Here is an 18,960-nt window from a genome sequence, read left to right on the forward strand (position 1 = left end):
TCATCATGTCTAATGATGCTGTAACTTGGTCTCAACATTAAAGATGAAAAAAAGGGCCAGGTGCAGTGGCTCATGCCTGTAATCCCAGCACTTTGGGAGGCCGAGGCGGGCAGATCACGAGGTCAGGAGATCAAGACTAACATGGTGAAACCCCGTCTCTACTAAAAATACAAAAAATTAGCCGGGCGTGGTGGCGGGTGCCTGTAGTCCCAGTCCCAGCTACTCGGGAGGCTGAGGCAGGAGAATGGTGTGAACCTGGGAAGCGGAGCTTGCAGTGAGCCACTGCACTCCAGCCCCAGCAACAGAGCGAGATCATGCCACTGCACTCCGGTCCAGGCAACAGAGCGAGACTCTGTCTCAAAAAAAAAAAAAAGAAAAGAAAAGAAAAGAAAAAAAGGTCAGCCGGTTTTGCTCTAACAAAAATATTTTTCTCCTTTTTTTTTTTTTTTTTTTTTGAGTCAGAGGGTCTTGTTTTGTCACTTAGGCTGGAGTACAGCAGGAAAATCCTGGCTCACTGCAGCCTTGACTTCCTGGGCTCAAGTGATCCTCCTACCTCAGCCTCCTGAGTAGCTGGGACCACAGGTGCACACTATTGCTTCTTGCTTTTTATTTTTTATTTATTTTTATTTTTTGTAGAGGTGGGGTCTTATTTTGTTGCCCAGAATGGTCCTGAACTCCTGGGCTCAAGCGATCCTTCTGCCTTGGCCTCCCAAAGTGCTGGGATTACAGGTGTGAACCACCATGCTGGACCAGAATTAGTTTTTTTTTTTTTGAGACGGAGTCTCCCTCTGTCTCCCAGGCTGGAGTACAGTGGCACGATCTTGGCTAACTGCAACCTCGCCCTCCCAGGTTTAAAGCAATTCTCCTGCCTCAGTCTCCTGGGTAGCTGGGATTACTGGCACATGCCACCGTGCCCAGCTAATTTTTGTATTTTTAGTAGAGACGGGGTTTCACCACATTGGCTAGGCTGGTCTTGCAGAACTGGGTTTTAATAAGCAATGAGAAGCATTATAGCAGCCCTGATAATGAAACTTCGATGATATCGAGACTTCTTCCTCTTCTCCTTGTGGCTTGCTCTTTAAGCCTAGGGGGACTTCTGGTCCCTGGACTCTCCCCTCTTCTCACTCCCCACTGAGGTCTGGCGTCAGCATGCATCCTCACATGCGCCCTCAACTGTTCTGCCCTGGTCAAACCAGCCACTGTCTAGGCCCCACCTTCATCCTGTGTTCTTGGTGAGTGGACATATACCTGTACCACCCGGCCTTCCTGTCCACTTAAGGGATGTCCCCAAGGAGGTGAGAATACTGCCCCACATCCAGCCCAGATAACTATCCCGGGCCTTCTGTGCCTCCAACCTGCCGTGCCTCTGCCCTGCCCTGCCCTGCCCTTAACCAGTTCCAGGGCCACCAGGGGAAAACCAGCCAGGCTCCCATCCCAGCCCAGCCCAACCCTCCTTCAGTCCTGCACCCTGCTGCCTTCTCTTCTGCTACAAGAGGAAAAAGGGTCTCTCTGCTGGGCTCCTGCTCAAGGGCACACGACACCTGCTCCCCATCATCAGATCCTGTCTACTGCATCACTCCAACGGGAACCTGTCATCACTCCCATTTTAAACACGCCATTCTGCACCCCATGCCTGTCTCGCTGCTCTCCTTTACAGCAAACTCAGGCATGGAATCCAAATACTCATCCTCAGAACTCCTGCCTGTCTTTTGTCCCCACCCAAATCTCATCTTGAATTCCCACGTGTTGTGGGAGGGACCCGGTGGGAGGTAATTGAATAATGGAGCAGGTCTTTCCCATGCTGTTCTCATGATAGCGAGTAAGTCTCACGAGATCTGGCAGTATTCAATTAGGGCGAGTTTCCCTGCCCACTCTCGCTCTTTGCCTGCCGCCATCCACGTAAGATGTGACTTGCTCCTCCTTGCCTTCCACCATGATTGTGAGGACTCCCCAGCCATGTGGAACTGTAAGTCATTAAACCTCTCTCTTTTGTAAATTGCCCAGTCTCGGGTGTGTCTGTATTAGCATTGTGAAAACGGACTAATACACCACCATTCCACAAAAACCTGCACTCGCCAAATCTGAGTCAGCTCCCAGGCCGTAAGCTGGAGACCCCTCTCCTGACTTCTCACCTTTCAGGCTGGCTACTCCCAAGTGCTGCCCCTAGGCCCAAGCACCACGCCTCAACTTCCCCTCCACCTCAGCAATGGCTCCTTGGTGCCTCTTCCTGTCTGACAGCTCTAAAGGCTCTCTCTGTGGTCACAATTCCCAGTCTCCAACATGGGCCACGCCGGTGAGTTGTTCATCCAACCACCCACCAGCGTTTCCATGAGGGGGTCCAACAGGCATCTGAGACTCAACACATCCAAAGCCACAGCCCAAACTCCGCTGGTATTATATTACGGGGAGTTTGTGGGAGGGACCCGGTGGGAGGTAAAATCCCTGCACTACCCTGCCCTGACCTTTCCCATCTTGGTTAAGGATAACTTTCTCCTTAAAATTGCTTAGGCCCAAAACACTGTAACTTAAATAAAATGGACAAATTCCTCTAAAGACACAAACAGAGGATCTGGAAAGACCTATAACAAATAAGAGATTGAATTAGTAATCAAAAAAGCCCAGACCCAAATGGCTTCAATAATGAATTCTACCAAACACTTAAACAATTAAAGCTGGGTCCACTGGCTTGTGCCTGTGATCCCAGCTACTCAGGAGGCTTGAGGTGGGAGGATCAGTTGAAGCCAGGAGTTGGTGACCAGCCTGGATGGTATAGTGAACACCGATCTTCTAAAAGAAAAAAAAAATTAATAACAATTACAAACTCTTCCAAAAAAAAAAAAAAAAAAAAAAGAACACTTACAACTCATTTTATGAGGCCAGTAGGACATTAATTCCAAAACCAGACACAGACAACACAAGAAAACTTCAGACCAGTATCTATGACGAATATGGATTAAAAAAAAAAATCACCCAAAAAAACTGGATTAACCTGAATCCAGGAAGAGAGATACTCCATGACCAACTGGAATTTATCTGAATGCAGGGGATAAATATCTTTTCAATATCTGAAAGTCAATTAATGTAACACACCACATTCCTAGAACAAAGAAAAAAAACCCATGATTATCTCAATGGACGTGGAAAAATCATTTAACCAAATCTGACACCTTTTCGTGATAAACACACTCAACAAACTAGAAATAGAAGATACTTCCTTGGCTGGGCATGGTAGCTCATGCCTATAATCCCAGCATTTTGGGGTGCCGAGTGGGGGGTGGATTACTGGAGGTCAGGAGTTCAAGACCAGCCTGGCCAACATGGTAAAACCCCATCTCTACTAAAAATACAAAATTAGCTGGATGTGGCCGTGTGTGCCTGTAATCCCAGCTACTCGGGAGACTGAGGCAGGAGAATCACTTGAACCTGGGAGGCAGAGGTTGCAGTGAGCCAAGACCCAGCCACTGCACTCCAGTCTGGGTGACAGAGTGAGACACTGTCTCAAACAAGAAATAAGTTTTATCAGGTTGAGGAAGTACCTTTTTTTTTTAGACGGAGTTTCCCTCTTTTAGTTGGGATTACAGGCACCTGCCACCACCCCCAGCTAACTTTTTCTATTTTCAGTAGAGATGGGATTTGTCCATGTTGGCCAAGCTGGTCTCAAACTCTGGACCCCAAGTGATCCGGCCGCCTCGACCTCCCAAAGGGTTGGGATTACAGGCGTGAGCCACCGCGCCCAGCCTGATAAAACCTATTTTTGAAGCACCCACAGCTATCATTATACCCAATGGCGAAAGACTGGATGCCTTCTCCCTGAGATCAGGAGCAAGACAAGGATGTCTACTCTCGCTGCTGCTAGTCAATATTGTACTGGACGTTCTAGCCAGGGCAGCTAGGCAAGAAGGAGAAATAAAAGGCATCCAGATTAGAAAGGAAGAGGTAAAATGATCTCTATTCACAGATAACACGCTTTTGTATAAAATCCCAAGGAATCCACTAAAAGACTAGAAGAACTAATAAATGCCACTAAAAGACTAGAAGAACTAATAAACGGGTTTAACAAGGTTGCAGGATAAAAGATCAATATACAAAAAGCCCTTGGAGTCACCCTTGACCTTTCTAGGTCACACTCCACATCCCATCTGACAGTGGATGGCCTCCTGCCTCCTCCTCAGTCCTTCCTAGTCTGTTCTTCACCCAGGAGTCAGAATGACCCTTTTAAAGGCTTAGTCACATCCTTCCCTGGGCTCAGTCTTCCGAAGGCTGCCCATTTCCTGCAGAGAAGGGGCCACAGTTCTGACTGTGCAGGACCTGCCCGCATCCCTCCATGTCCCCACCTCCCACTTCCCACCAGTCCTTCCAGCTATGGGTTCTCGACTTAGCGGCCTCTGCTGTTTCTTACACTCCAGGCTCTCGTGTTTCAGAGGCTCTGTCTGCCGTGCCCCCTGCTTAAGACACTTCTTCTGCAGATATCCTCACCCTCGACGCCCACTTCCCGCCGGTCTTTGCTCAAATAAGTGCCCTCCTCCTGTGGCTTTCCTTGACCGTTCCGCCCTGTCCACCTCGTGTTCTTTTCAGACGGCTGACTCAAGAAAAAATAGACAATCTCAACAGACCTATAACAAGTGAAGAGTCTCAATTAGTAACCAAAAAACTACATACAACTCGAATAAGTCATCAAAAAAGCCTAGCCCCAAACGGCTTCAACATTGAATTGAAGCCTGCACGTGGGTTGGTATGTGAATGACGGACTGCCCGGGTCCTCTGGGCACTCGGCATTTCCTACACGCTCCGACTCTGGCACAGGGTGTCTCGACCAGGAACAGACAGGCTGGGAGCCCCGCGCCGGGTGCCTGCTCCCGGGAAGCTCCACCTCTCCCTGCCGTCACGGCGCCGGTGGGCGGCACGTGGACCGGCTCTCCCGGGGGCAGTTCTCTATTCCGGCCATGAGGTTCTCAGACCAAATCCTCGGAATGCAAACTCTCACGGCGTTCCCGTAATTCTCAGCCCAGCGCGGGCCCCGACGCAGGCTCCAGGGGAACGAAGTCAGCGTCCCTTCCGGGGGATGCGCCGGCTGCGCTGCACCTGTTTCTGCCTCAGGGGTCCAAACGCCCATCTTCCCTGCACCGGGACTGGGGCCTGGAGACCGTGGCACGTCCACCTGGTGCCCGTCCACGGGCTGTCGCCTGCCGAGGTCGCCGCCGGCCACACCCACGAGGTCTCCAGGGCGCAGGCGGCGAGAGCTCGGCAGGCCAGGGGGCCGGGCTGCGGCTGAGGCGGGACGAGCCAGGGCCGGGGAGGAGGCACGGCGCGGAGGGTTGGCTGCTGCAGGCTCAGCAGGGTCCCCGCCGCCAACCCACTCCGCCCACCCCGCGCCGCCGATCCCGCGCCCCGCACCGCAGGCCTCAGAACGTGATGGAAGCAGCGGAGCAGGCGCGGACCGGGGCGGGTCCTATTGGGCCTGCGAAAGGGGGCGGAGAGGGGCGGGTCGACGCTCTCTGCGCCTGCGGAAAGGGGCGGGGCGGGCACCGGCCGGCGGGTGCCACCTACTGCGCCTGCGGAAAGGGGCGGTGCCGGCGCGGGCTTGCAGGCGGTGCCTAGTGCGCCTGCGGGAAGGGGCGGGGCGGGCGCGAGAAGGGAGCGCAGCTGGGGGCGGGGTCGAGGGCGGGGTGGCGGGCGGTGCCTACTGCGCCTGTGCGAGGCCGCGGCGGTGAGCGCGCTCCTGCTTCTTGGCCGCCGCCTCAGCCGCTGTCGCCGCCGCCGCTCACCCGGGGCCGCGCACGCGCTGCCACCGCCCCCGGCCCGCGCCCGCCCCCGCCTCCGCCCCCGGCCCGCGCCCTCCTGCCACCGCCTCTCTGGGCCGCGGGCTCGGCTCCTCCTCCGCCCGGGCTCGGCGCCCGCAGCATGCAGCAGCCGCGGGGGCGGCGACGGCGGCGGCTGTGAGGTGAGGCGGGGGCCGCGCTCGGGCGCCCCTCCCGGCGGGCCGGCTGCGGGGCCGAGTGGGGGCTCGGGGCGCACCGGGCCCCGCGCGGCGAGGGGCGGCGGCGCCTTTGTTGCGGCCGGGCCGCCGCCTCAGCCCTTTGTCTGCAGATGGTGGACGCGGGCGGCCGCGCCGCCGCCGAGGGCTGGAGGAAGATGGAGGCCCCGCCGGACGGCGCCGCCGACCTCGTGCCCCTGGACCGCTACGACGCGGCGCGCGCCAAGATCGCCGCCAACCTGCAGTGGATCTGCGCCAAGGCCTACGGCCGAGGTGGGCCGGGCGGGGGGCGCGGGGCGGGGGGCAGGGGCGCGGGCCGGGGCCGGGGGACGCGGCCGGGGTCGGGCCGGGTCGGGGTCCGCGCGCCGCGCCTTTGTGCCGCGTCCGCACTGGATCGGGGCTGGGCTGGCCGCCTCCGAGATCCCGGTGGCGCCCGGGCAACGCGGAGCGTGGGGACGCGGTCACCTGGCGAGTGGGCGTCCCCGCGGCGGAGGGCGGCGTGGGTCGGGGCTTCCGCTCCTATTTCGGGAGTGCCCCCAGCCTCCCGTTGGCGGCGGCGGCGGGAGGGAGCTGCCCGGTTTTGGGCGCAGGGAGGGACCATGGGGACGCGGGGCCGCTGTCTGAGACGCCGCTTCCCAGCGCGCCGGGCATCGCCAAGTCCTGGACCTGTGATTCCGAGCCTTTCACTTGTTAAGAATTTTGATGCTTACCATCCATCAGCTGTTGAATTCCCCAACTAGAAATTGCGTATTCGGCGGATTGTGCTTAATCATAATGATCCCCTTTGCTTAATTCCTGTTTGGAAGAACTAGGTAACCTTGTTACTGAGTCCAATTTGTTAGGCCCTAATGTGCTTAGTGGATTAAGGCGCTTCTGTTTCGTGCCCTGGGAACAGGACAGACCTGGTGATTCTCCTAAGTGGCTGACTTCTTTATTAATTTCAGGTGCTTTGTTTCAGGTACCATATTAAGGGTTAATATTTCTGTAATCCTCTTTTCATTTGAAGCATTCTTCAACAATTTGCCTTTGTCCTGGTGAAAAATTAACCTTTTTAGAGTAAGACTAAAGGAGACAGAGAGCCATTCCAGAGAGGAGTTCAGTTGACCAGTTTGGAAAACGCTGAGCAGGCGTTACCCTGTTTGACAGTGGCCTGTGCCCCAGCTAGACTCTAGTTAGTCATAAGGACAAACGCGTTTTGTAAGTTTTAGGGATTAAATACCTCGCCTTATTTCAAACTGGTTTTTGTACTGTGTCAGTAGTAATTGGGAAAGAGTTTTTCCTTTCTTTGATAGTTTTCAGTTTTACAGTTCTTGTTTACTGGCTCAGTGGAACCTTAGTTTCTGTGTTGTAATGATGAAGAAACACTGCTACATCCAAGACTTCACACGAGTTTTTGAGAACGGAATTGGTAAGATGTATGTCTAAAACCTGAGTCAGGTGCAAACAACAATCCGAGAGCAGACTTTGGTTATCTTGCAGTCACTGCCGGTTGCATGAGCTCGCTTGCCTCACACCTTGTGTTGCTCACTGTTTTGCCTTTCTTTGTATTTTGCCGTATGTGCTTACACCACTATAGTTTTTACACCTTTGCCAGTGGCGTCTCTTTCTGAGACTGGCTTTTGCTATTCCATTATCCCACGTTGTGTTCTTAGGTTCTTCTCGACTTCATCTATACTTTTCCACTGTATTTTCCGCTGCTGTGGGAGTGTCCCACCGAGGCCCGTCCACCGCAGCTGCTTGTGGGCGCTGGCTGGGCTCCCGCAGATGCAGTGTGGAGCCCAGGGCATTCTTGGGCATGGCTCCTGGGGTCCGAGCACAAAGTTTTACTCCTGCATGTTTTTTTAAGATTTTATATGTGGAGAGGGCTGAGGGCTCAGGCAGCGGATGTTAGACAAATTGCTATAAAAAGAACTTTTATGATCTGCTTCCCAATTTCTTCAGCAAGGTGCATGCATTTTTATGTCGTTGCATTTAGTTTTGGCATTCAGCATGGAATTTGTCAGCCATCCAGCAATAAATATGCATGTCTCTGTGTTAGTATTGGGTTCGTCTAGTTTCAGTTCCGGTACCAGATCACTCTTTAATACTTGTTGACTCATCAGATGATGAATTCAGAATCTTATACTAAAATGGGCTTTCGAGTTTTGGAATTATTAAAAGGTGGGCATTTAAAGAAAAGAAACACGAACAGGAGCTGGGGAAGACTGGATACCATCTTAGGAGCTGAGACTGGAGTGCCCCTTCCTGGTGGGTGGCAGTGCCTTTGCACATCAGACCCTGATTTCAGGAGGTCTCGTTTCCACTTTTTTTTGAGACTGAGTCTCTATCTTCCATGCTGGAGTGCAGTGGCGCGATCTCAGCTCACCGCAACCACTGCCTACTGGGTTCAAGTGTTTCTTCTGCCTCAGCATCCCGAGTAGCTGGGATTACAGGTGTGTGCCCCCACACCCGGCCAGTTTTTGTATTTTTAATAGAGACGGGATTTCTCCGTATTGCCAGGCTGGTCTCAAACTCCTGACCTCATGATCCGCCCACCTTGGCCTCCCAAAGCGCTGGGATTACAGGTGTCAGCCACCGCGCCTGTCTGGTTTCCACTTCTTTTTGCCGAGGGAACAGGGGAGCGTGTGTAATTACAAAAAAAAAAAAAAAATTAAGCCAGGTGTGGTGATTTATATTTATAATTCTAGTGAATTAGAGACAAAGGTGGGACGATCACTTGAGGCCAGGAGTTTGAGATGGAGTCTGCTTGGGTTTCCCAGGCTGGTCTCCAGCTCCTGGGCTGGAGTGATCCTCCTGCTTCAGCTTCCTGTGTAATTTTCTTTTTTACTTTTTTTTTTTTTCCATAGGGGACAGGGTCTCACTCTGTCGGCCAGGCTGGAGTGCAGTGGTGTGACCTCGACTCACTGCAACCTCTGCCTCCCAGGCTCAAGTGATCTTCCCGCCTCAGCCTCCCGAGTAGTCACCACCACACCTGGCTAACTTTTGTTTTTTTTTTTGTGGACATGGGGGTTTTCTTTAAACAATTTTTAGTTTTGTAAAAATGGGGTCTATTTGCCCAGGCTAGTTTTGAACTCCTGGGCTCAGGTGATCTGCCTGCCTCGGCCTCCCACAGTGCTGGGATTACAGGCGTGAGGCACCGCGCTTGGCCGTCCTGTGTAAAACTGTGTAAAAATTGAGAATCTTTATTTAAATTTACAGGTTGAAGAGATCCCAATTCAGATGACCGAAAGACTTGCCTCAGCTCAGCTGAAGTGATTTATGTTGTTGGGGGGGGTCACAGCCTGGGTGTGAGATTCGCTGTTACCCAGTGTGCTTGTGTGAGACTGAGTGGCGAGGGGGTTTTGGTAGGATAGTGTGTGTCCCCCCAACACTACTTCTAATCCAGCACCTTTTGCTCTGTTTCTTCTTTTGAATGTCTCCATGTGCCTCTCCAGCTTAGTTTTCAGTTAGTCGGACATGGTTCTTTCAATATGGATGCTTTAATCGGAAATCGCTTTTGGGGGTGATGGTGAAAGTGGCTTAAATGTTTAACTTGTTAGAGGGTTGCTCATTAGGTTGCTAAATAAGGCCCGTCTTCCATTTGTATAAAGATTGAAAGCATGCTGAAACTCCAGGGCTGGCTGCTGTCTCGCTTTGCATTTGCCTTTTGAGAGTTTTGGTGTTCCTGGGGCCACCAGTCTGCCATTGTAGTAAGTGGGTAGGCTCAGGAGAGCTTGCCCTTGGCGAGGCCTTGTGGCATATGGCTGTGCAGAAACACTTCCTCCAGTTTCATTTGTCTCTGGGGCCACAGCCAAGAATTGTGGGCCGCCTTAGGCTTTTATTTTTAGGTCCCCTCTCCCTTTCTTTTGGTAACTCTCTTGTTTCATTGACAGTGTTTTCATTTTTTTTTAAGAAATAATGTATTGGACATGTTGAAAATGGTCTGGTTAAAAATGTCTGTAAGAAGGTGTGGAACCTGCTTAGTCAGTACATTTTGTGATGATGTTTGAGTGAAAGTTGTAATAAATTGGTGAAAGAAGTTGAGAAGGGTGGCTGAAGTTCCGTTTATTTTACAGCATAGCATGCTGGACTAGAGCAGTGCAGTCCTGGCGTTGTTCTTGGCCACTGTGCATTTTATACATGCCCTTAGGAAACTCAGGTATCTAGACCTTGGTTTCAGGGGACAATGTGGAGAGCAAGCTTTTATTATCTCTCAAGGACAATGTTAAAAAACAACCCGGGGCAAGTACTAGCATGCACTCCATTCTTTGCAAGGATGTTGTGGTGTAGCTCAGTGGAAACCAGGTTTTCCCTTTGCTTGCAGAGCTAAGCTGCCCTGAACCCTAGGGCACTGGATGGGAGCTTAGGGTTCGGGAGTTCATCTCCTCACCTTACTGACAGCACATGGCCCTGCCCAGAAGCCACATGGCCTGCCCAGAGGCACACTGTTGGGAGGAGTTGTCTGGTCCCCTCCTCCTTTTTTGCTCAGTCTTGCTAGAGTAATTTGAACTACTGATTTGGAAACTACGTTATGAAATAAGAAATCAGTGTGAGGATGCTGTGGCCTGTGAAGCCTGGGTTTTAGTCCCCATCTCAGGGACCAGCAGTTTCATTATGTAGGCAACAAGAAGAGTTCAGACTCCGGTTTGCTTACTTGACGTGATGAGCAAAACCCCTTTGTAATCAACTCCGGAGGGTCGCCATATTTCGTTGTAGTGACTTTGGGTTAAAATGAAATCTGTACTCAGAGCCCCTTTCCAACTCCAGAACTGGCTATGAAGCCACTGTGCCTCTTCCTCCCTGCATTGGCAGGAGGGCAGCAGTGGCTGGAGTCTTGGTGTGAAGAGCCTGCTCTGGATGGCAGCACACTTGTGAGCACATTGCCACATTTCTGAAGGTGATGACTTGTTCGGATGATTGGTTTTTGAGTTTAGATTGTATATTTACATCGTCTTTGGTTGTTCTTGATAAGGGATTTGGGTATTTCCAAGATGGAGGTTACAGAGCATCTTCAAATGCTTCCTGAGCGCCTGTTAGGGGTACTAGATGCTGTGGGAGGTGCTGGTTGGTCCAGCTGGCATGACCTTTCCTCTGCAGAGGTGTCCTGAGAACCACTGCTGCCCAGTTATGTGTGCATCTCTGTGAGGCCAGGGATTATGGTTGTCCCACTTACTGCTGTGTCCACAGCACAGAGTGCTCAAACACTGGTTGAATGGTTAGCCCCAAGAGCAGCGGGGAGGGCGGCTGGCTGCGGCCCTGTCAGAGGAGAGGTGTGTTCGCGTGTGCTGAGCAGATTGACCTTGTTGAGGTGGAGGATTTGTGGACTGAAATAGTAAGTGATTAGTTCGGAAAATAGTCTGGGGCCAGATTGTTTGTGGTGCTCAGGTTGGCTGGGGATTTCTTTGATAATGTGTGCCTGGGAGGGTTTTTAAGTAGGGGGATGTCGTGCTGAGAGAGCGAGCCTGGGAAGATGTTTTTAGCAGGTTGGAGTGGGTAGAGGCCATAGACAGGTGTACTACCTGAGAGCTGATGTCGTTAGGCTGGAAATGCCAAAGACTTGGCTGTTCTTCTTTGTATTTTTTTGGGGCAAGGTCTTGCTCTGTTGCCCAGGCTGGAGTGCAGTGGCATGATCATAGCTTACTGCAGCCTTGACCTCCTTGAGCTCAAGTGATCCTCCTACCTCAGCCTCCCGAGTAGCTAGGATCACAGGACCACAGGCCTGCACCTCCAGGTCTGGTTAATTATTATTATTTTTTGTAGAGGTGGAGTTTTCCTGTGTTGCCCAGGCTGGTCTCAAACTCCTGGGCTCAAGCAGTGCTCCCACCCACCTTGGCTTCCCAAAGTGCTGGGATCACAGGTATGAGTTGAGTGAGTGAGTGAGTCCACTGTGCCCGGATGGACTTGCCTGTCTGTCGGCAGAGGAAATAGGAAGGGTACACAGAGCAGCAGATATACACGCTGAATCCATGGAGCTGGACTGATTGACAGTGGGTGTGGGAGGCAGCCAAGGGTGAGTTACGGTCAGCTGGACTGCCATGGGGAGCCCAGACATAGGAACGATGGTGCCCTTGACAAGAATATTTAGTCATTATTTCATAGTATTTTTCTGCTTTCGTAACTTTTGTTATCACTACAGAAAAGATCTTTGAGGCCGGGCGTGGTAGCTCATGCCTGTAATCCCAGCATTTTGGGAAGTTGAGGCGGGCAGATCACCTGAAGTCAGGAGTTGGAGACCAGCCTGGCCAACATGGTGAAACCCCGTCTCTACTAAAAATACAAAATTAGCCGGGCATGGTGGCAGGCGCCTGTAATCCCAGCTATTCAGGGGGCTGAGGCAGGAGAGTTGCTTAAACCCAGGAGGCGGAGGCTGTGGTGAGCCGAGACTACACCACTGCATTCCAGCCTGGGCAACAGAGTGAGACCCTGTCTCAGAAAAAAGAAAGAAAGATCTTTGAGCTTTTTCTATTTCTGGCTTTCCTGAGCTCCCACCTAGTCCTCTTCTTCTTTCTTTTTCTTTTTTTTTGTTTTTTTTTTTGAGTCGGAGTCTTGCTCTGTCGCCCAGGCTGGAGTGCAGTGGCACAATCTTGGCTCACTGCAAACTCCGCCTCCCGGGTTCACGCCATTCTCCTGCCTCAGCCTCCTGAGTAGCTGGGACTACAGGCGTTCACCACAATGCCCGGCTAATTTTTTGTATTTTTTTTAGTAGAGATGGGGTTTCACCGTGTTAGCCGGGATGGTCTCGATCTCCTGACCTCGTGATCCGCCCACCTTGGCCTCCCAAAGTGCTGGGATTACAGGCGTGAGCCACTATGCCTGGCCCTCTTTTTCTTAGAGTGGTTTGCTATTCCCCAGTCACTCTCCTCCCATCACTTCATACTCAACTAGTCAAAATTAAACTTGTATCTGGGGGCAGAATGTGGTGGCTCACACCTGAAATCTCTGCACTTTGGGAGGCTGAGGTGGGAGGATTGCTTGAGCCCAGGAGATTGAGACAGTCTGGGCAGCAGAGTGAGACTGTGTCTACAAAGAACGTAAAAGTTAACTGGGCATGGTGGTGCATGCCTGTGGTCCCAGTTACTTGGGAGGCTGAGGTGGGAAGATCAGTTGAGCCCAGAAGATCGAGGCTGCAGTGAGCCATGATTGTCACACTGCACTTCAGCCTGGGTGACAGAGCAAGATCCTGTCTCAAAAAGAATTAAACTTACATGAGTTCAGTTGGGCATTACATTTTGAACGGTGGGGCCCTTAGTATCCTTTTCAGGCCTCCTGTAGTGATGGAAGTGTCCGCATGTACAGAGACCCATAGTGACAGGCTGAGGAGGCTGGTTCTCTAAAGGGCAGATGCTACTGGCAGAACAGGGGAGGAGCAGAGGGAGGGAGACTCCCCTGAGGGAATCTGGAATGTTCCATTAGAGTGAAAACTGAGTTTGTAGTCTAGGTGTGTGAGAATCAGATGGCGGTAAGGGAATGAATTAAGAGAAGCAAAGACAGAGGGAAGTGGAGGGGAGAGCGTGAAGAGCACACGATGTAGGAAAGGCTGGTGGCCTCATAGGGGTAGAGGCTGCAGAGTTGGAAGGCAAAATTAGACTGAAGAAAGTACTGAGGCCAGAGCGTGGAATGCTTTGAGGGGCTGATTGATGAATTGGGGAACCACCGAAGGTTTCTGAGGAGGGGAGAGATATATGAAATTTGAGCTTTTCAGAGAAGTCCCTGCTAGAATACAATGGTTAATGCCCATTGTAAGGCATAAAGTAAAGACTTGACTTTTGTTTTGGCCTTTTTTTTTTTTTTTAAGTAGAGACAAGTTCTGCCAGGGATGGGCTCGAATTCCTGGGCTCAAGCGATCCTCCTGTCTCTGCCTCCCAAAGTGCTGGGATTACAGGTGTGAGCCCCCGCGTCCGGCCATTTTGGACCTTTGAGAGAACCACTTTTACTGAGGTGTAATTTACATGTGGTAAAGCACACATGTTTTAAGAGCATAGTTTGAGGAATTTTTTTTTTTTTTTTTTTTTTTTGAGACAGAGTTTTGCTCTGTCGCCCAGGCTGGAGTGCAGTGGCGCGATCTCGGCTCACTGCAAGCTCCATCCCCCGGGTTCACGCCATTCTCTTGCCTCAGCCTCCCGAGTAGCTGGGACTACAGGTGCCCGCCACCACGCCTGGCTAATTTTCTTGTATTTTTAGTAGAGACGGGGTTTCACCGTGTTAGCCAGGATGGTCTCGATTTCCTGACCTCGTGATCCACCCGCCTCAGCCTCCCAAAGTGCTGGGATTACAGGCTTGAGCCACTGCGCCCGGCCGATTGGCATAGTATTTTTGAAATTCATGTTGTGTAGATCTTTTTTGCTTAGTAATAATATTCCGTGGTATGGCTAGCTCACGTTTTATATCTCCATTCATCTGTTGGTGATTATCTGGGGACATTTCCAGCTTTTGGCTATTATGAATAGAGCTTCTGTGAACATTCATCTATGTGGACAGATGTTTTCATTTATCTTAAACAGCTGTGCTTGGGATTATTGGGTAATAATAAGATACATATGTGTAACTTTCTTAGAAAGTGCCCAGTTGTTTTCCAAATTGACTTATTTATTTGGCCAGCAGTGTATGTGAGTTCCAGTTGCTTTGCGTCCTTGCCAACACTTGATGATGTCAGTCTTTTTGATTTTAGTTATTTAAGTGGGTGGGTTATATCTCACCATAGTTTTTGTATGCATTTCCTGATGACTAATGATGAGCATTTTTATATGTTTATTGGCCATTCGAGTACCTTTTCTATGAAGTATCTTAAAATCCTTGGCTAATTTAAAAAATTAAATTTTAGTTTTGAGTTAATTGTGTATGTATATGTTTTTCTTTAAACAATTTTTATTTTTGTAGAAATGGGATCTCACTGTGTTGCCCAGACTAGTTTGGAACTTCTGGACTTAAGTGATTCTTCCACCTCAGCCTCCCAAAGTGCTAGGATTACAGGCGGGAGCTACCACGCCTGGCCAGTTGGAGACAATTGTATATTAACATGCATTTTAAAGAAACACAGAGATCCTTGGTACCCTTTATTCAGTTTCCCTAATGATGACTTGTTCTAAAATTATAGCATAATATTACACCAGGATATTGACATTTATCTAATCTAAGTATAGATCATTCCATCCCACGAGGACCTCTTCTGTTGCCCTTTTCTAGCCATGCCTGTCTCCCTTCCTTCTGCTTCTTTTGGGTTTATTTTGCTGTTCTCTTTCTAGTTTCTTGAGCTAGGAACTCGTATTATTGATTTGAGACCTTTCCTCTTCTGATGGAAGAGTTTAGTGCTATAAATTTCCCACTTACTACTGCCACAGCTGCATCCCACATATGTGTTGTATTTTCATTTTCATTCAGTTCTAGGTATTTTTAAAAAATTTCCTTTGATAACTACTTCTTTGATGCATTGTCTTAGTCCATTTGGGCTGCTATAACAAAATAGAGTAGTCACCTCTTACCAGTAACCTTTGGTCAACTGTGGCCTGAATATATTACATGGAAAATTCAGAAATAATTCATAAGTTTTAAATCGCATGCTATTCTGAGTAGCATGGTGACGTCTCACACCATCTTGCCTGGTACGTGACTCATCCCTTTGTCCAGCATGTCCACACTGTATATGCTGTCCTCGTAAGTCATTGATGATATCTGCTCCTGACATCCCACTGTGGACATCGTCATGGCTTGATGACCCAGGATCTCCCCAAGTAGATAGTCAGTCCTCTGTCTGACCTATTGTCAGAAGATTGGGGGTAGCCTAAAGCTAGGTCACTACTACGCCTATGTCGTTCACCTCACTTCATCTCATCATCTAGGCATTTTCTCATCTCACATCCTCCTAAGAAGTGTGAGTATAGTACAATAAAAGATGTTTTGAGGGCCCGGCGTGGTGGCTGACACCTGTAATCCAAGCACTTTGGGAAGCCAAGGTAGGACGATTGCTTGAGTCTAGGAATTTGAGACCAGCCTGGGCAACATAACAAGACATAGTCTCCACATTAAAAAAAGAATTAGCAGGCCGGGCGCGGTGGCTCAAGCCTGTAATCCCAGCACTTTGGGAGGCCGAGACGGGCGGATCACGAGGTCAGGAGATCGAGACCATCCTGGCTAACACGGTGAAACCCCGTCTCTACTAAAAAATACAAAAAACTAGCCGGGCGCGGCGGCGGGCGCCTGTAGTCCCAGCTACTCGGGAGGCTGAGGCAGGAGAGTGGCGTGAACCCGGGAGGCGGAGCTTGCAGTGAGCTAAGATCCGGCCACTGCACTCCAGCCTGGGCGACAGAGCAAGACTCCGTCTCAAAAAAAAAAAAAATACAAACATTAGCCAGGCATGGTGGTTGGTGCCTGTAGTCCCAGCTACTAAGGAGGCTGAGGTGGGAGGATCGTTTGAGTCGGGATTTGAGATTACAGTACCACTGCACTCCAGCCTGGGCAACAGAGTGAGACCCTGTCTCAAAAAATTTTTTGTGTGTGGGAAAGTATAGTACTGAGCCCAATATGTATGTATTTTGTTTCAGGAATCCACTGAGGGTCTTGGAGCTTATCCCTTGGGGATAAGAGGGGACTGCTGTACTTTTGAGTAATTTATAAATGACAGAAATTGATTGTTCACGGTTCTGGAGGCTAAGTAGTCCAAGATTAAAGTGCCAACAGATTTGGTGTGTGGCGAGGGCCCGCTCCTTATAGATGGCACCTTCTGAGCGTCCTCATATGTCAGAAGGGAGAGTCTCCCTCAAGCCTCCTTAGTCTCATTCACGAGAGTGAGGCCCTGGTGATCTGATCACCCCCAAAAGGCCCCACCTCTCAACCCGGCCACATTGGGGATTAGGTTGCAGCATGAATTTTGGAGGGACAGAAAACACTTAGACCACAGCACTCCTCAGTGATTTCAAACTCTGATTTGCAAGTGTTGAGAGATTTTCCTGTTTTGTCTTATTATTTCCCATATGATTTCAGTAAGATAACCTAGTTTGATTTCTGTTCTTTTATACTTGTTAAGGTTTGTTTTGTGGCCTAGGTTATGGTCTCTTTTAGTGAATGTTGCATGGGCATTTGGAAAAAAATGAGTGTTCTGCTGTTTGGTGGAGTGCTTTATCAGTTGTATTCTGCTAGTTGGTTGTGTTCTACTTTATATCTTTGTTGATTTTATGTCTAGTAATTCTGTCTAGGGGGTGTTGAAGTCTGTAGCTATACTTGTAGATTTGTCTGTTCCTCTTTTTAGCTGTGTCAACTTTTTTCATGTACTTTGAGGCTCTATAGTTTGGTGCATGAACTTTCAGGATTTTAAGGTCTTTCTGGTAGATCGATCCTTTTATCATTATGTAATGTCCCTTTTTGCTTCTCATAATTTTTCTACTTTATTAATGTAGTTCTGCTTTTTTTTTTTTTTTTTAAAGTGTTTGCATGGCATATCTTTTTTCCCTCCTTTTATTTTTTAACCTACTTAAGTTGTTGAATTTGAAGTGTATTTCTTGTAAAGAGCATGTAATGATGTCATGTTTTTTAATCTACCCTCTACCAGTCTGTCTTTTGATTGGTGTATTTAGAGTATTTACATTTACTAATAATATTATATTGTTAACAATTAGTATTGATATGTAGGACTTGAGCCTGACATTTTATTGCTTGTTTTCTGTTTGTTTCCTCTGTTTCTTGTTCCTGTTTCTCTTCTCTTGACTTCTTATTGGTTAAATGACCATTTTTTAGGATTTTTATCTAGACTTATTTATATTGTTTTTGGGTGTATCTCTTTGTATAATTTCTTAGTGATTGCTCTGGGTATTACAGTATACTTATGTGACTTAGAACAGTTTACTGATACCCTTTTTTTTACTGTTGTCAGTGAAATGCGAAGACCTTTTTTCCATTTAGCTGCCCTTAAGTCTCCCCACTTTTAAATACCACTGTCTTGACCATCTGACAGTGTTATAATTTTTGTCATTGTGTGTAATTTAAAAAACTCATCAGGAGGGTAGTCTGTTGTGTTTACTCATTACTCACATATCTCCATTATTTTTTCTTTCTGGTCCTCCAAGATTCCTTATTTTCTTGCTGTTTGGACAGCTTCCTTTAGCCATTCTTTAAGGTTTGACAGATTATTTTGTTTTCCTTCAACAGAGAACATCTTTATTTCCTCTTCATTTTTTTAAGGATACTCTTGCTGGCTGTAGAATTTGTGGTTGGTTGACAGTTATTTTCCTTCAGCACTTGAAAACTGTGCCACTTCCCTCTGGCCTCCATAGCTTCAGATGAGAAGTCATAGTCATTGGAGTTGGTGTTCCCCTGTATGTATCGTGCCATTCCCCTCTGACTGCTTCAAAATATTTTGTCTTTAGTTTTAGAAGTATAGTCATGATGTGTCCTGGTGTGGATTTCTTAAAGAAGTTTATCTTTTTTGGAGTTCACTCAGTTTCTTAAAACATTTCATTCATTTGTGTCATTCAGCATGTTTGGGAAGATTTTCTCTCTTTCTGTTGCTCTTTCTCCACTTTGATCTGGCCTCGGGTGATAGAACCCTTGGGTCTTTTGTTATTCTCCCGCAGGTCTCGGAGGCTCTGTTCTTCTTTTCTTCATTGCATTTTCTGCCAGTTGTTCAGATTGGGTAAGTTCTCTTGATCTGACCTCAAGTTCAGTGATTCTGTCTTCTGTCATCTCAGCTATTGCTCAGCCCATCCAGTGAGTTTTAAAATGTCTGTTACTATATTTTCCAGTTCTTCATTTGGCTCTCATTACCGAAATTTTCTGGTTTTGTTTCAGGAGAATTTGTGATTACTTGGGAGTGATTTCATGCTAGTTGCTTTAAAATCCTTGTCAGATAGTTCCAACGTTTGATTTATCATGGTGTTTGTGCCAGTTCATTGTCCTCTGGTTAAAGTCATTTCTGATGGCTTCCCGATCATTTTGGCTATTTTGTTAGGAAGCTCTGGGTACTGGTTTTATTTTAGCAGCAGTCACCTTGTTGAGGTTTAGCATGCAGGCCTGTCCTA

General features: G+C 48.8%; 1 protein-coding gene and 1 long non-coding RNA gene across 19 annotated transcripts in view; one reads left to right on the forward strand and one right to left on the reverse strand.

Moving 5' to 3' along the window:
• Window positions 1–1,987: 1,987 nt before the first annotated feature.
• On the reverse strand, window positions 1,988–5,439 carry LOC123569206 (uncharacterized). Of its 2 annotated transcripts, none has more exons than XR_010581327.2 (3): window positions 4,477–5,439; window positions 2,990–3,097; window positions 1,988–2,787 (listed from the first exon to the last, which is right to left on the reverse strand). It is a non-coding gene; the product is annotated as an uncharacterized lncRNA (long non-coding RNA). The 2 variants fall into 2 exon arrangements; XR_010581326.2 differs by having other exon boundaries at window positions 4,400–5,439.
• Window positions 5,440–5,687: 248 nt separating this feature from the next.
• The window catches only part of CAMSAP1 (calmodulin regulated spectrin associated protein 1), a 100,883-nt gene continuing 87,610 nt past the window's right edge, over window positions 5,688–18,960 (forward strand). For 5 of the 17 annotated variants that reach the window (XM_074016023.1, XM_074016022.1, XM_074016026.1 and 2 more), the window contains exons 1-2: window positions 5,688–5,941; window positions 6,088–6,247. In XM_074016023.1, the coding sequence (XP_073872124.1) occupies window positions 6,088–6,247 (160 nt within the window). In that variant the 5' untranslated portion in view covers window positions 5,688–5,941. Of the gene's footprint in view, window positions 6,248–18,960 lie in introns of all 17 variants that reach the window. The other 12 variants (XM_065529845.2, XM_074016025.1, XM_074016028.1 and 9 more) reach the window with 4 other exon arrangements.

This window comes from Macaca fascicularis, chromosome 15 (assembly GCF_037993035.2).
Source record: "Macaca fascicularis isolate 582-1 chromosome 15, T2T-MFA8v1.1".
Lineage (NCBI taxonomy): Eukaryota > Metazoa > Chordata > Mammalia > Primates > Cercopithecidae > Macaca > Macaca fascicularis.